Consider the following 15,812-nt stretch of genomic DNA (forward strand, 5'->3'; position numbering starts at 1 on the left):
TATTGAAATTATTGTTTAGAAAATTAATTCAATTTTAATAACCACATTAACCATGATTACTTAGCCTTGACTAAGCATTATTGGAAATTTCATGCTGTTTATTGTATGTCATACTCTCCTTTTTCTAATGATGTTATTTGGCTAGATTTTTATTGAGATTCTTTGAGTAATAGTTTCAGAAAGGGTATATGGTATGGTAAACTTTGGGTCCTTGTTTTCATGAAGATGTGTTTCTTTTTCCCTTATAAATTTGGTTGGTAGCTTGTCTGGGTTCAGAGTTTTAGGGTTACAGTCCTCCCTCAGAATTCTGTAAACATTGCTCCTTTGACTTCTAGAATTTAATGTAGCAGATTAGAGGTCCAGTTCCTGTTTGAAGGTATTTTACTGGATGGTAATCTTGTATTTCTGTCTGGAAATATGTTGGCAATTCAGATGTTTAACCAGAATAAATGCCTAATGTCTAACATTTTGATTATTCCTGTCCTGACATTGTAGATCCTATAGATGTGGAAATTTTGGATTTAGGGAAACTTCTGTTTGTTTTGATTATTACTTTTCTTCATTTTGATACATTGTTTTTCTTTGCCAGCAAAGGAAATTTTATTTATTTTTCCAGTTTTATTGAGATATAATTGACATATAACACTGTATAAGTTTAAGGTGTACAGCATAATGATTTGATATATGTATATATTATGAAATGATTATCACAGAAAGTTCAGTTATCATATGAGGTATTGATTTTTAAGGTATTGATTTATTTTGCAGGTGGATTTATAACATAGTTATGAACTATGACAGCTGCTGCTTGAATGGGAGGAGTCAAAGTATCCATCTAATAAAATATATCAGTGATTATATAGGTCCTGAGGAAAAAAAGTTGACAGGTGAAGATAAATACATACATAAATGAAAACAACAAAATAAGGCACGTTTGAGCGATGTTACACATGTGCATGAGAATTTTTTTTTTTTTAAAGATTTTATTTACTTATTTGACAGAGAGATCACAAGTAGGCAGAGTGGCAGGCAGAGAGAGAGAGGAGGAAGCAGGCTCCCCAGCAAGCAGAGAGCCCGATGTGGGGCCGGATCCCAGGACCCCAGGATCATGACCTGAGCCGAAGGCGGAGGCTTTAACCCCCTGAGCCACCCAGGCGCCCCTAATTTGGAAATTCTTATTCCATTTCAGGATCGGAAATTAACCAAAGCTGAGCAGCAAAGGTTCAAGGAAGAAGCAGAAATGTTAAAGGGTCTCCAACATCCCAATATAGTTCGATTTTATGATTCCTGGGAATCTATATTAAAAGGAAAGAAATGTATTGTATTGGTGACTGAACTTATGACATCAGGAACTTTAAAGACGTAAGTTGACTTTGACAGTGCCAATGAAGTTTTATTTGGAAATAATTTTCAAGAGTCATAAAAGTTGTTTATAAAATAACTACTTGATTAAAGAATAGGTAGCATCTGAATCTAGTGACTGCTTCAGGGCAGGTTGAAAAATTTAGGATGTTAATGAAGTTCATTAGAAAATGCAGTATTGAAAACAAAAAAGAAAATACAGTATTGAGAAATGAATATTTGTGGGATCACATAAAATTTTAGAATTAGAAGTAATGTCATTTTATAAAAATAATGAAATTTCAAGGGTATGGCCACATTCACATATCTAGTGAGCAGGACTGTCTAATTATAGTTTATTTACTTTTATTTCTGACTACAGTTTTTCATTTGATGGTGTAATCAGTTATTTATAACTATTAAATGTGAAATATACTTTTTCTGTTTCCTAGCATCTTTGCAGTAAAATTTTACATAGTTAAACCCTATGGTGACCTTATATAAGCAGTTATTAGAAAGTAGAGAAGAACTTTCTTTTTAAAATTGTGCTACCTTTCCACAAAAGGATATTCTGATTAAAATGACTCTTGTTTTGAATTAAAAATACTAAAAAATGCTAAACTTGGCAGGATATCTTCTCTAAGAATGAAGCCTTAGATTTAAAATTGTTTTTCTATAACAGAGAATAGAAAACAGTTCAGTGATGACAAGCATAGTACTTAAAATAGCAGCCAACTTACATGATTTACCCTAATAGTGCTCATATAATAAGCTAGGTATGTGTGTTTACATGTGGTCTTTTGTTTCTTTGTGTAGGTACTTAAAACGATTTAAAGTCATGAAACCAAAGGTCTTAAGGAGCTGGTGCAGGCAAATTTTAAAGGGGTTGCAGTTCTTGCACACTAGGACTCCTCCCATTATTCACCGGGATCTGAAGTGTGACAATATTTTCATCACGGGACCCACTGGATCTGTGAAGATTGGTGATCTAGGCCTGGCCACCTTAATGCGAACATCATTTGCTAAGAGTGTCATAGGTGATTAAACTTTTATATTTTATTGGTTGGATAAAGAGAGATTTTGCTAATTGTCTATATCTAGAATAGGGATCAGCAAACTGTGGCCCATGAGCCAAATCTGGCCCCATTGCCTATTTTTGTAAATAACATTTTATGAGAACACAGCTGTACCCACTCATTTATGTATTGTCTGTGGGTGCTTTTGCACTACAGTCGCAGAGTTGAGTAGTTGTGACAGAGACTGTTGTCTCTGAAATATTTACTCTCTGCTTCTTTACAGAGAAGTTTGCTGACTCCTGGACTAGAATGTGAATTTGCTTTGAAATATCTATTACATGTTGACTTATTTCAGAGACATCCTAGTGTATTTCTTTTTTGGGATATGTTAAAGATCATTAAAAGGTTCTGAAGACTTAAGAAAGAGGATTTACTAATTTAGTTCAGAAAAATTTATAAAGGAAGGATAGAAATAAAAACAGATTTTAAAAATTAACAAAAAAAGAAAACAGATTTTAGTGATCATTACCTAATCTTGAGTGTTACAAATTGTACTCCATGAGTATAGAAAGTTGAGGAAATTCCTGAAGTACTTTATATAGGTATAGCAAGTATTCTGCAAATATTTATAAATTTGGTTTAGGGAGCAGAAATTAACTCTGGTAATCCTTATGGCAAAGGGAATGTGATATTGGTGGATACATTTTTCTTTTTAATAAAGATGTGGATGTGGTGTTATTTTGTAGGGACTCCTGAGTTTATGGCCCCAGAGATGTATGAAGAGCACTACGATGAATCTGTAGATGTCTATGCTTTTGGAATGTGTATGCTGGAAATGGCTACTTCAGAGTACCCTTATTCTGAGTGCCAGAATGCAGCTCAAATATACCGTAAAGTAACTAGTGTAGGTATAACTTTATTCTTTTTATTTCCTAGATTGTCACATTTCATGTTGAAGTTGGTAAAGTTATTTTAAAACTAATTTTGGTTTAGTGCTATATAACAGTGCTAAATTTAAAATAGTTTTAATGTAACAAGCTTTAGATTTATGTTATATACCTATACTTTATTGGGGTCACATAAAATGCTCTGTATTAGTATCGTTGGGTAAATTTACAGACATATCATCTATAACCACTTGTTTGTAAATCATTTTTACATTTATTAGGTGGATATTATTTTTTCAAAGCTGAATAATGAAGATTGACTAAACGGTTTTGAAGGTTTCTGGTTCTAAAAGCCTGATTATAAAAGGGCGTTTAAAATATTATTCAATAGCTATAGTATTTGATTCCCTGTTAGGGGTATTTTGTTGCATTACAAATTGCAAGGAATGTAAAGATGAATAAGAAGTGTTTGCTACCCACAAAGAGCTTGCATTTTTAGTATGGATAAATTCACAAACAGGTATAAACATCAGAGGATAGGAGTAGAGTAAGGGATATAAGAGAGGTAGAAGTAAAGTCTTAGGATAGTTCTAAATAGGTCTGTTTCATAATCCAGTTGGGTGGCTCTAGAAGAGGCCAAGAAAGAGACTGTCAAAGTGTTTAAAGTAACTGATATTAATAGGTACCCTTTTAAAATGCGTGCTTATACTGCATACTTTTATATTTAAATCCTTACAAGATGGCACTATCTTCAGTTTATGAATGATGAGACTGAGAACCAGAGGTTGTGACTTGCCCAAGTTCACACACTACTAATAATGGTGGATTTTGACCCTAAATCGGTCTGACTCTAGAGATAATTGTATAGGGAGACTAGAAATAAGGCCAGTATTCCAGAATATGGGCCATTCTGTAGGGCAAATGACTTAGTTTCTCCAGCAAATCAATTTCATGAAAGCAAAAGGGGGAGAAATTGTTAAAGAATACAAGAGACTTAAAGTAGTGGTGAGCAGGTAAATGTTCAACAACCAATTCTCTGAAAAAGAAAAAACTGATTTCTAGCATTTGCTGATTTCCTTGGTGTTAAATATTTCCACAGTGACTTTTAAGTTTAAGGTTTTTTTTAAAGTTTAAGTCACCAGTGTGACCTCACTGAATGCAGGTTTGGAGATGGTATACACAGTGGAACTTATATCATATTTCCACCATATGGATAGAATAAACAACCTCAAGAGCATAAATAATAGTAAAATGTAGTAAAATAATTAAGGACTGACTGATATTTTCAGTATTTATTACCTTGGTTGTTGATATAATTTAATTATAAGCTTATGTAATTTAATTTTTGTAAATGACTATGTTTAACAGTCAGCTTGCAAAATTCTTGAAAATGTAATAGTTGCCTCTTGTAAGCTTGATATGAGCCAGCTTTAATGCGCCATACATGTACTATGAGGACCTTGTTTGAATCCTGATTTGAACAAACCAAGTATAAAAAGCCATCATTTAGACTATATGGGAAATTTAAGTGTGGACTGTAACAAAGAGCTGAGAAAAAGAGGTAAGTCTAGAATGTCTTTTTAGTCTTGGTCTGTACATTGTATGGCAACAAATAGAAAAGACTGTGTACTCAATTTTTTAAGTTGCAGTTCCCCAATTATTTTCACCTAGGAGCAGTGCTGGGAAATAGGTAAGAGATCAATGGAAAGGCCAAAAAGGACTTTTTCTATAAGTAGAATGATATAACTCCATATTTTGAATGGTGACTTTATTATCTTAAAGTCACAAAAATATTATATCATAATTCATGTTTCCATCTGTAAGAAAGCTCCTAGAATTTGAGATTCCACTTAACTCCTAATCTCACCAATTTATCTACTATGTGATACTGGGCATTCTGATTCTGCATCCTGGAAATAGTATGTCAGACCCAGAACTAGGCTTTAGATTGCCTCATTCCATGACAATTATTCTATGATATCTTTCTCCTTCTAGATTAATTTGGAGTTTTTTGTTAAATAACTCTAATGATTTTTTTAAAGATTTATTTATTTTAGAGAGAGAGAGAGAGAGAGCCCTTGAGTGGGAGGGTCAGAGAGAGGGAGGGAGAGAATCTCAAGCAGACTCCGTGCTGAGTGCAGAACCCCGCTCAGGACTTGATCCCAGGAGCCCGAGATCATAACTTGAGCCGAAACCATGAGTCAGATGTTCAACCAACTGTGCCACCCAGGCGCCCCTAATGATTATTGTTTTAAATCTAAAACTCATAATTTAAGGGTAATAGAATATAAATAAGCAGATTCAGGCAGCTAATAGCTACAACATTTTTAATTGTCTGGACCTTACTAATTTGTTATTGAATTCCTAGAATCTGATAATTAGCTTTGAGTTTCTCTCTATATTTTAGTATTGCTTAATGATAAAAATAATATAGAGTTCTCAGAAATACACACACACACACACACACACATACATATATATTGATTGTTTATTGCTTCTCGCCATTCTGGAAGACTTGTTTATTGCAGTTTGTTAATTGGTGTTATGCTTGCATATATATTTTGGGATCAAATATTTATTCCCTACTTAATGTTGCAATAAGAGAGTTATCCATGTTATTACTCTGAGAACATTTTTAGTTTTTGCATAACAGCATATATATTTATCACATAATTTGTATCTCTTGTTAGAAATTTAGATTGTTCACAGTTTTTCACTGTGAAATTTATTATAGACTATTAGAACTGTGACAATATCTTCAACAAATTGTTTAAGTTTATACCATATGTCTATATTTATCTCATTTAAAGTTTGAATATGGTTTAGTGTTAAAAATTATTATGTTAATAAGTGTCCTATTGATTTGAGCTTTCAATTGCTTAATTTGTGACTAGAAACTATTTTTCAATCAGTTGCTTAGTTTGTGACTAGAAACTGTTTTTCTTTTCTCAGGGCATAAAACCAGCCAGTTTCAATAAAGTCACTGATCCTGAAGTGAAAGAAATCATTGAAGGATGTATTCGCCAAAACAAATCAGAAAGGTGGGTACAAATGTAGTGAAATGATATAACCGATGGATACATTAAACTCTTACCTTGGACTGGGTCATTTTCTGACCTTTGAATAATACTGGGTGTTATTTTTGAATGGAACACAAACCATTCTGTCTGGGTTGAAGTATATCAGTGCATGTTGTTTGCCATTTTGGACTTTGATATCATGTGCTGAATTTTTCTTGAACTGGAATTTGGGTTTTGTTTGTGTTGTGACAAGTTTTCATCACCTTCACCCTTCAGTTTAATAGTCACTGATAGTAGAGTGCTTCTGCATTGTCACCTTCAGGTAAGTACTTAGAGAAAAATGATAGCTTAAAAAAAATTGACCATCAACTCCTCAAGTGTTTCATATTTGACCAATGTCCTTGTGTCATGATAATGGTAAAACAGATAGGGCTATTTATATCTAAGAAGTAGTATTCTAAGTTTATTTATAACACAATTTGTGTTTTCCTTATGGATATATCCCTTTAGTTTTAGCTTTTATTTCCTGTTAATTTGAGCTTTGGACAGTTGCCGAGTTAAATCAGTAGGTTAGTCTTTTGATTTTTTACCTCCTTATTGATTATGATTAATAAAGGTGATAGGTCCTTTACAGAAATTATTTTCACCCACATTTTATTGACTGTCCCTCATTTTTATTAGTTTTCTAAGTTTAGTGTTGTATATCTGAGACTATATAAAAGCCACTGAGGTAAAGCCTGCTTCATTATAGCTTTATTACTGAACATTATTTTACCAACAGGCTATATCTAGGTAGTTATATATTTTAATTATGGTAAAATATACATAACCTGAGATTGACCATTTTAATCATATGTTAAGTGTACGATTCAGTAGCATTAGTACTTTGACATTGTTAAACAACCATCACCACTATTTCCAGAACCTTTTCATTACCACAACAGAAACTCTGTACCCATTCTCTCTCCATTCCCTCTTCCCCTCAACCTCTGGTAACCTTTATTCTACTTTCTGTCTCTGTGAATTTGCTTCCTCTGAGTACCTCATGTAAGTGGAATCAGTATAGTATTTGTCCTTTTGTGTCTGGTTTATCTCACTTAGCATAGGGTTTTCAAGGTTGATCTCCATGTTGTATCATAATTTCCTTCCTTTTTAAGGAAGAAACACGTATGCACACACAGCACATTTTGTATATCCATCCATTTGGATATTTGGGTTATTTTTATCTGTTGGCTATATGGTGAATAATGCTGCATGAACATTGGTGAATAAATATTTGCTTGAATCCCTGCTTTCAATTCTTTTCATTATATACCTAGGAATGGAATTACTGGATCATATGGTAATACTATGTTTAATTCCTTGAAGAACCGCAAATTTTTTTCCACAGTGGCTGCACCATTTTGTATTCCTTCTAGCAACATATGAAGGTTCCAATTTGTCAACATCCTCACCAACACTTGTTATTTTCCATTTTTTTGGTAATAGCCATCCCGATGGCTATGAAGTGGTATCTCATTGTGGTTTTGATTTGCATTTCCCTAATGTCTAATGATGTTGAGTATCTTTTCATGTGGTTATATCTTCTTTGGAGAAATGTCTGGTCAAGTCCTTTGCCCTTTTTAAAATTAGGTTGTTTATTTTTTGTTGTTGTTACTGTTTTTGAGTTTTAAGAGTTTAGACGTGCTTTTTTTTAAGTGAATCTAAAAATGCAGTTGTCTCTTGAATAACATATTGTACAATACTGTAAATGTATTTTCTCTTCCTTATGGTTTTCTTAATATTTTTTACTCTAGCTTACTTTCTTGTAAAAATACAGTATATAATACATAATGTAATATGGTATATAACACTTACAAAATATGTGTTAATCAACTGTATATGTTATTGGCAAAGCTTCTGGTCAACAGTAGACTATTAGTAGTTGAGTTTTTGGGAAGTTAGGAGTTATACACAGATTTTCAGCTGAGATTGGCACCCCAATCTCCCCTCCAAACAGTGTTCGAGGGTCAGTTGTACTATGTGGAAGTACCCATTTTAGTTTGGATTCTGATTATTGCTTTTGCAGCACTTTAATTGTGATCTATTACCAAAGAACATTGGAATATTCAAAAGGATTCATGATATATTAGTATATTAGAAAGAACACAGGCTTCTACATCAGACTAAGATTCAAATGTGGACTCACACTTAGCCAGTATGACCTTGAGCGAGTTACCTCTGTTCCTCAAAGCAGGTATTTATTTTGATGATTAAAAAGATATTGCATATAAAATAACTAACAGAGTAGTAAGTATTTAATGGTGTCTTCTGCTATTACTGTAGTTATTCCATAGTAAAAATATATAGGCTACATTTTCATTGAAAGGTAGAGGGCTTGACTTGGTTATATACTTGTTGTTCTTCTTCAGATTTTACCTATTTATTTGAGAGAGAGAAAGAGTGTGTGAGAGGAGAGGGGAGGGGTAGAGGGAAAGGGAGAAGCAGGCTCCCCGCTGAGCAGAGCACCAGACACAGGGCTGGATCTCAGGACCCCGAGACCATGACTTGAGCCAAAGGCAGACACTTAACTGATTAAGACACTCAGGTGACCCTTGGTTGTGTCTTCTTAAACACGTCTCACCTTAGCCTTAAAACTAGTCTGAGGAAGCTTATTCTTTTTATAACAGTCTCTTAATTATTTGTCCCTTGATCACTAAAAACATAATCAGGAGGGTTGAAAATCTTCAACTCACAGGATACCATGCTTCTCAATATACTCTATCTGCTTTAAATAGTCTAAGAGAGCTTTTCTATATAGACATTATGAAATACATGAGTTTTAGCTCTCTCTGGCCTATAATATAGATAGATTAGATATTATATGTATGTTTTTAGAAATTGGCCCAAGCAAAGGACATTAACTGCGCCCAGCTTGTAAAAGAATCTTTTGAACCACTGTCCTTTTTTTTTTTTCCCTCTTCAGAGATGGTTAATCTCTAATATTAGGTAGAGGGGTATCCATTGTATGTATACTTTGACCTAAAACACTAGGCTTAAATACTTGAAGAAAACCATGGGACTTTGCTGAACTAAATTAATTTCATTCATGGCATTCTCTAAAGAGTGAAGTTCACTGACTAAATTATTATTAATGGAGTCAATGACTTCTATTTATAACGTTTGTAAAAGAGTTTGTATTTCTGATTTCCTTTAGAGGTTATATATCCAGAAGAGTTTTTAGTTTCCTTTGCTGACAATCTGTTGTTTGAGTTTTATTTTTGTACATTTTTAAAGATTTTATTTATTTATTTGACAGACAGAGACCACAAGTAGGCAGAGAGGCAGGCAGAGAGAGAAAGGGAAGCAGGCTTCCCGGTGAGCAGAGAGCCCGATGCGGGGTTCCATCCCAGGAACCTGGGATCATGACCCGAGCTGAAGGCGGAGGCTTTAACCCACTGAGCCACCCGAGTGCCCCTGTTGTTTGAGTTTTAGTAACTTAAGTCAGTGGCTTAGGGAAACTAGTCACTCTACCTAACATACTGTAGCACTTCTCCAGTTCTCTAGGCATACTTACAGGTCTGTTAAAGTTCAGAATCTAGCTATGCTGTTGGAAACAATCTTTAAGGTGACTTTAAGTGCATGTTAGTTCGGATTTCTTTGCATCTTTGGTAAATAATAAGTTGGATATAAGATTTCATTTTTTTATAATGAGGTAGATTAATGGTCTAATTAATAGGAAATTTAAAATAAGATTGTTACTTTGATTTAATTGATGTTTGCTAATTAAGAGTTCTATATCTTGTTCACGATTGGAAATATTGATAATGAGATATGTATTTTGTTTGTTAGGTTGTCTGTCAGGGACCTACTAAACCACGCATTTTTTGCTGAGGATACAGGACTGAGGGTGGAATTAGCAGAGGAAGATGACTGCTCAAATTCATCCTTGGCCTTAAGACTCTGGGTTGAAGACCCTAAAAAATTGAAAGGCAAGCACAAAGACAATGAAGCTATTGAATTCAGTTTCAATTTAGAAACAGATACCTCTGAGGAAGTAGCGTATGAAATGGTAAGTGAATCTTACAGCTATTCTCCACTCCCCCCACCACTGTTGCCCTTTATAATATCAGGGTTAGTCGATTCCTTCCTCCTTATTGCTTTTTTTCCTCCCTATTTTCTCCTTTTCTTTATTTAAATTTTTTTATTGTGAAATGCATCTCTGTAGCAGAGATGTACAGTATGTATGTATGTACGGTATAAAGAATAATAAAACACTACTTTTGCTAAGAAATAGAACACACTCTCTGTCAAATAAATAAATAAAATCTTAAAAAAAAAAGAAATAGAACACAACCTGTACCTTAGAAGCCACCTGTATGCCTCTCCCAGTTGTATTCCCTTCCCTAGTCACCACAGGTAATATCTACCCTGACTTTTATGTTACTCATTTCTTTGCTTTTTGTTATAGTTTATCTAAGTAATACGCTGTTTTGTTTTAAAAACCTGAGTGGCAAGCACACATCTAGCTGGTTATTGAAGTTATTATTAGGTGAAGATGTTCAGGAGCACATAAACTGAATGGAGTCTCTCAGTCGTAGTCTGGCTTCAGCTTTGCTAAGTGTTTACAAGAGTCACTTCTGGGGAAGTCAGCAGGTGAGGTCATGAGTGAGTTCAGGAAAATACATGCATGGCTCACCAGTCAGGTCACCAGTGGACCATTGCGTGGACCTTTAAAATTAGTTGTCTTGTAACAATATGGTTTGATGGGGAGTGGGTCCCTCTGACCTCTCTACTTCTAATCACCCCATGATCCCCTCCTTATAGAGCAGATGACAGCAGATAACTTCTGTGGGTTTGAATGTGTGTCCACACCTCTCCCAGGCTGCTACAGTGCTTGGAGGGAAGGTGTGTAGGCACTTTTGCAGCACATAGTTAAATTAGCCAAGTACAGAGCATCTAAGCCAGGTTAGCCTGGGCATTCTGTCCTCAGGTTAAAAAGAAGGATGGAACATTGACATTGGGGATCTTGGAGATGATAGCCTTTAACCTATTTTTAAGTAATAGTGTTCTAATCTGGAATGATTGCCTTGGACATCTGGTGCACAGCTATTATCCTGATTTTTCTCTTTACTATCTTTCTAGACTTCTCTTCCTCTCTTCTATAGGGTTTCATGTTTCTTAAATCCCATGTCTTTCTCTTCCTTGGCTTACCCTCTTGTTATAGTGACATACTTCCTTTGCCTGCTTCTTAAAGAAAGGGTTTAAGAGGTAAATTCTTTAAGACTTGCATGCATGAAAATATTTTTATTCTATATTCATATTTAATTGATTCCTTGGCTGGCTAAGGCATTTTAGGTTGCAGTTTAAAAAAAATTTAGACTCACTGTTCCATGCTTTTCTAGCTTTCAGTATTGGTATTGAGAAGTATAAAGTTCTATTTTCTGAATCTTTTGCATGTGATTTGCTCTCTGGAAACTTGTAGTAGTTTCTGTTTCTTCTTTAGTATTCTAAAATTTCACAGTGATGTGTCTTGATTTGGGTTTATTTTCGTCTACTGTGTTGGATTCTCAGTGGACCCTTCCAATCTGTCAACTCATATCATTTAGTTTCTGGGGAATTTCTTGAAGTATTTTATTGATGATTTCTTCCCCATTGTTTTCTTTCTGGAACTGTTATCATTTGGATGTTGAACCTCTTGAACTAATTCTCTAGTGTTCTTAACCTTTCTGTTTTACATCTTTTTGTCTTCTTATTCTTCTTTCTGGAAGATGTTATTAACTTTACCTTCTAACCCTTCCACTGAATTTTTCATTTCTGCTATCATGTTTTTAATGTTAAGAGTTCCTTTTTATTTTTTTGATCTGTTACTCCTTTAGAGTAAACATCTTGTTCTTTGTTTTGTGGAGGCAATATTATCACACCTCTTTGTAACATAAGTAAAGAGAGTGTTTTTGACATTTTTTTCTTCCCATATAGTCTCTTTTCACCAAATTGTTGTTTCACTTTTCTTGGTTTTGTGTTTTGTGTTCTTGTTAGAGGCTTTTCTGATATTTCCGATTATTCTTGGCTAGTTGCTCATGATTAATAGATTATAGGAGACTATATTTGTTTTCTGTTGCAGTGTAATAAATTACCACAAATTTAGTGGCTTAAAGCAACACCCATTTATTATCTCAGTTCTAGAGGTCAAAAGTCCTAGTGGACTTCACTGGACTCTCTACTTAGGGTCTCACAGGCTGAAATCAAGGTGTCAGTGGCCTGGGCTCTTCTCTGGAGGCTTTTGGTGGGGAGTGTGAGGAGAGTGTGGGGGTCGGGGACTGCTTTTGAGTTGTTGGCAGAATTCAGTTCCTTATGGTTGTAAGACTGAGACCCCTGTTTCCTCGGTGACTATAAGCTGGTGGTCACTTTCTGCTCCTAGAGGCTGGTTTTCAGTCCTGTCCTGTACCCCACTCCATCTTCAAATTCAGCAATATCATGTTGAATCCTTCTAGAGTTACCAGCTGGTAAAAGACTCACCCAGATAATCTCCCTATTTTAAGGTCAACTCTTCACAGCAAAATAATGGGAGTGATATCTCATTTTATTCACAAGTTCGAGGATTAGGATGGGACATCTTTGAGGGGCCATAATTTTGCTGACCACAGGGTCTTACAGCCTATTGGGTGATGTGATTGCTTGTGTCAGACTTGTTAACTTTAACCCGTAAGGTAGGGTATCTGGATGGTCCTTTAATTAAGGAATCTTTGACATCAATATTTATAGGTGTGGGGTGCCTGGGTGGCTCAATCGGTTAAGCCTTTGGCTCAGGTCATGATCCCAGGGTCATGGGATCAAACCCCACATTGGCCTACCACTCAGCCAGTCTGCTTCTCCCTCTCCCTCTGTGATCTCTTGCTTTCACTCTCACTCAGATAAATAAGTAAAATCTTTATAAAAAATATTTGTAGGTCTGTCTTCTTAGATTGGTCAGATTTGCCAGAGAATCATCTTTCAATGTCCGTCCTGAAGGGTTAGGGTCTGGTTACTGGTACTTTGGAAGCCAAGTGAGGAAAAGGGCTAAGGGTTTCTGCATATGCCATTCAGCATGCATATGGTCATTTAATCTTGTTTTCTACGTAGTAGCCTTACCCTCAGTTGTGCCTAGTGTTCCATAATCCAGAGAGCCTCTCTTTTACCCTCTCCAGAGAACAAAACTCAAGGCTTCTTGGGTAGGGGAGAAGCAATCACCCGAAGGTATGGAATGGAGGGTGGGGCATAGTGATCTAAATATTTAACTGTTTTTCACAACCCTTTCACTTAGTCTTCCTTATTTTAGTCATCTCTTTTGACTTTATCCAGTTCTGGAAGTAACTGGTATTGCCAGTTCCTGTGCCTTAATGAGCATTTTTCAGTATAAGTCATAATGATTCTCAGCTTTCCCTAATTCACCTTTTTCAGGACTGCTAGGTCATTTATTACTTAATCTGTTTTCCACATTCTGGAATGTCCAAAATGTTGCTGCTATTGTCTTTCTCTTATTCTCCCTGTCCCTGTGGGTTTACAACTTAAAAATCCATTTAGTATGGGGTTGTTTTTTTTTTTTTTTTTTTGGAGCTTCGGGAGGGAGTGAATTAAATATATGGATTCCATCTAACATTTTAATCATCTTTCAACTACCACGAAATTTCCCTGAGTCTGCAGACCCCCAAGACATGCTTTAAAAAACAGATTGTAGGACTGAGAATGATATGCCATGACACCTCCTCAAGTCATCTTCTCTGCTACTCAGCCCTGCTCTTCTCAGACAGCAAGCCCTTAACTTCTCTTCTCTCACTCTTCTAACGCCTGGTAAGATGTAGTACTTTGCTGTGAGCATATGTCCCTTTGCCTAGAGTGTGGATCTCTAAACTTCGTCCACACCTCCCTTAACAGCCAGCAAGTACCTTTTTTTGTTTTAATTAAAATCAGAGTTAACCTTTCTCTGTGACACTTCCTCTACTTTTTCCTTTAGGGCTTTTGCAGCAGCTCATTTCTACCTTATTTTAAGTTAAATTTGTACCGTCTTACCATCAGATAGTGTGCTCATACAGGACAAAGGACTGATGTAGTAACTTATATGTCTCTGGAGTCCAGTACTGGGCACATTGTGGGCACTTAACGTTGTTGAATAAGGAAACCTTTTTAATCTTTCACAAACCTAATGACAATCACAAATGGTCTGTAATAAGACTGCATGTACAGAAACATCAAGTTATTTGTTTTCATTTAAAGTCAGAATTATTTTAACAATGCTTGGTAATGGTATTGTTTTTCTTATGCTGAATTTATGTATGTCTGATTAGGAAAGAACATAGATGTACATCCAAAATATTGAATCACCATGATGTACACTTGAAACTGTCAATTATATTGAATTGAAAAAAAAGAACATATAAACAAGTTAACTGTTATTTAATAACATTTAGAATTTGGGGGCACAAAATAACTGTGCTAGTAAAAAGTTAAAATCGTAAATGTTAAAGATGTAGTTTGCTTATTATGTTTTGTTTGTAGGTCAAGTCAGGATTCTTCCACGAAAGTGATTCCAAGGCTGTTGCTAAGTCCATTAGAGACCGGGTCACCCTGATAAAGAAGATGAGGGAGAAGAAGCCAGCTGGCTGTTTGGAAGAACGCAGGGATTCCCAGTGCAAGTCTGCAGGGAATGTACTCCCTCAGCCCCAGAATACAACTTTGCCCCCTGCTCCTGCTCAGCACACTGGGGCTGAATGTGAAGAAACTGAAGTTGATCAACATGTTCGACAACAGCTTCTACAGAGAAAACCCCAGCAGCATTGCTCCTCTGTTGCAGGTAACAGTTACAACTTATAAAAGCAAACAAATGTGTAATTGTATTCCCTTATGTCAAAATAGTACTTTTGTGTTTTTCAATGCATTTTCTTATCTATCATTTCATCAGTCCTTTTACAAAACCCCTGAAATAGACAAGCTGGCTAGTTTCCTTATTTTGAAATTAAGAAACGTGTGTTATGTGACCTGTCCATGGTGCTAATTGAATAAGGATTATAATCTTTTTACTTTTTTTAAAGGTCTGATGTAAATCCTTTAATAAAGAAAATTTGGAACTAAAGGGAGAATGTGTTGTTCAGGAATGAATTTTCTAGATTTTAAGATCCTTTGTATTTTAGACTCAAGTATAAAATTATCATAGTTCCTCTAATTTTTCTGCTACAATGCATTCTCTTCTCTAGAAGGACAGAGTATTTTCACAATAATAACTAATTGTTCTATAACGATAGTATTATTTTCTAGTCAGGTTCTAGGAGAATGAGAATATGACACTTAGATTTGACTGAAATCCTAGTGGCAAGTATAGATTAGTTGGGTGGGGGAGAAGCAATCACCCGAAGGTGTGGAGTAGAAGGTGGGACACAGGGATCTAAATATTTTGACTGCTTCTTACAACCCTTTCACTTAGCCTTCCTTTACTTTAGTCATCTCTTTTGAATTTACCAAGTTCTGGAAGTAACTGGTATTGCCAGTTCTTGTGCCTTAGGAGTATTTTTCAATATAAATGATAATGGCCAGCA

General features: G+C 35.3%; 1 protein-coding gene across 1 annotated transcript in view; it reads left to right on the forward strand.

Annotated features, from left to right (window-relative positions):
• The window catches only part of LOC111139929 (WNK lysine deficient protein kinase 3), a 121,382-nt gene that overhangs the window by 20,689 nt on the left and 84,881 nt on the right, over positions 1 to 15,812 (forward strand). The window contains exons 2-7 of the mRNA XM_022492343.1: positions 1,190 to 1,362; positions 2,158 to 2,378; positions 3,104 to 3,261; positions 6,197 to 6,285; positions 10,096 to 10,315; positions 14,779 to 15,073. Coding sequence (XP_022348051.1) covers positions 1,190 to 1,362; positions 2,158 to 2,378; positions 3,104 to 3,261; positions 6,197 to 6,285; positions 10,096 to 10,315; positions 14,779 to 15,073 — 1,156 coding nt within the window. The remainder of the gene's footprint in view (positions 1 to 1,189; positions 1,363 to 2,157; positions 2,379 to 3,103; positions 3,262 to 6,196; positions 6,286 to 10,095; positions 10,316 to 14,778; positions 15,074 to 15,812) is intronic.

The sequence above is a fragment of the Enhydra lutris genome, unplaced genomic scaffold (assembly GCF_002288905.1).
Source record: "Enhydra lutris kenyoni isolate GAN:26980312 unplaced genomic scaffold, ASM228890v2 scaffoldscaffold125, whole genome shotgun sequence".
In the NCBI taxonomy this organism is placed as follows: domain Eukaryota; kingdom Metazoa; phylum Chordata; class Mammalia; order Carnivora; family Mustelidae; genus Enhydra; species Enhydra lutris.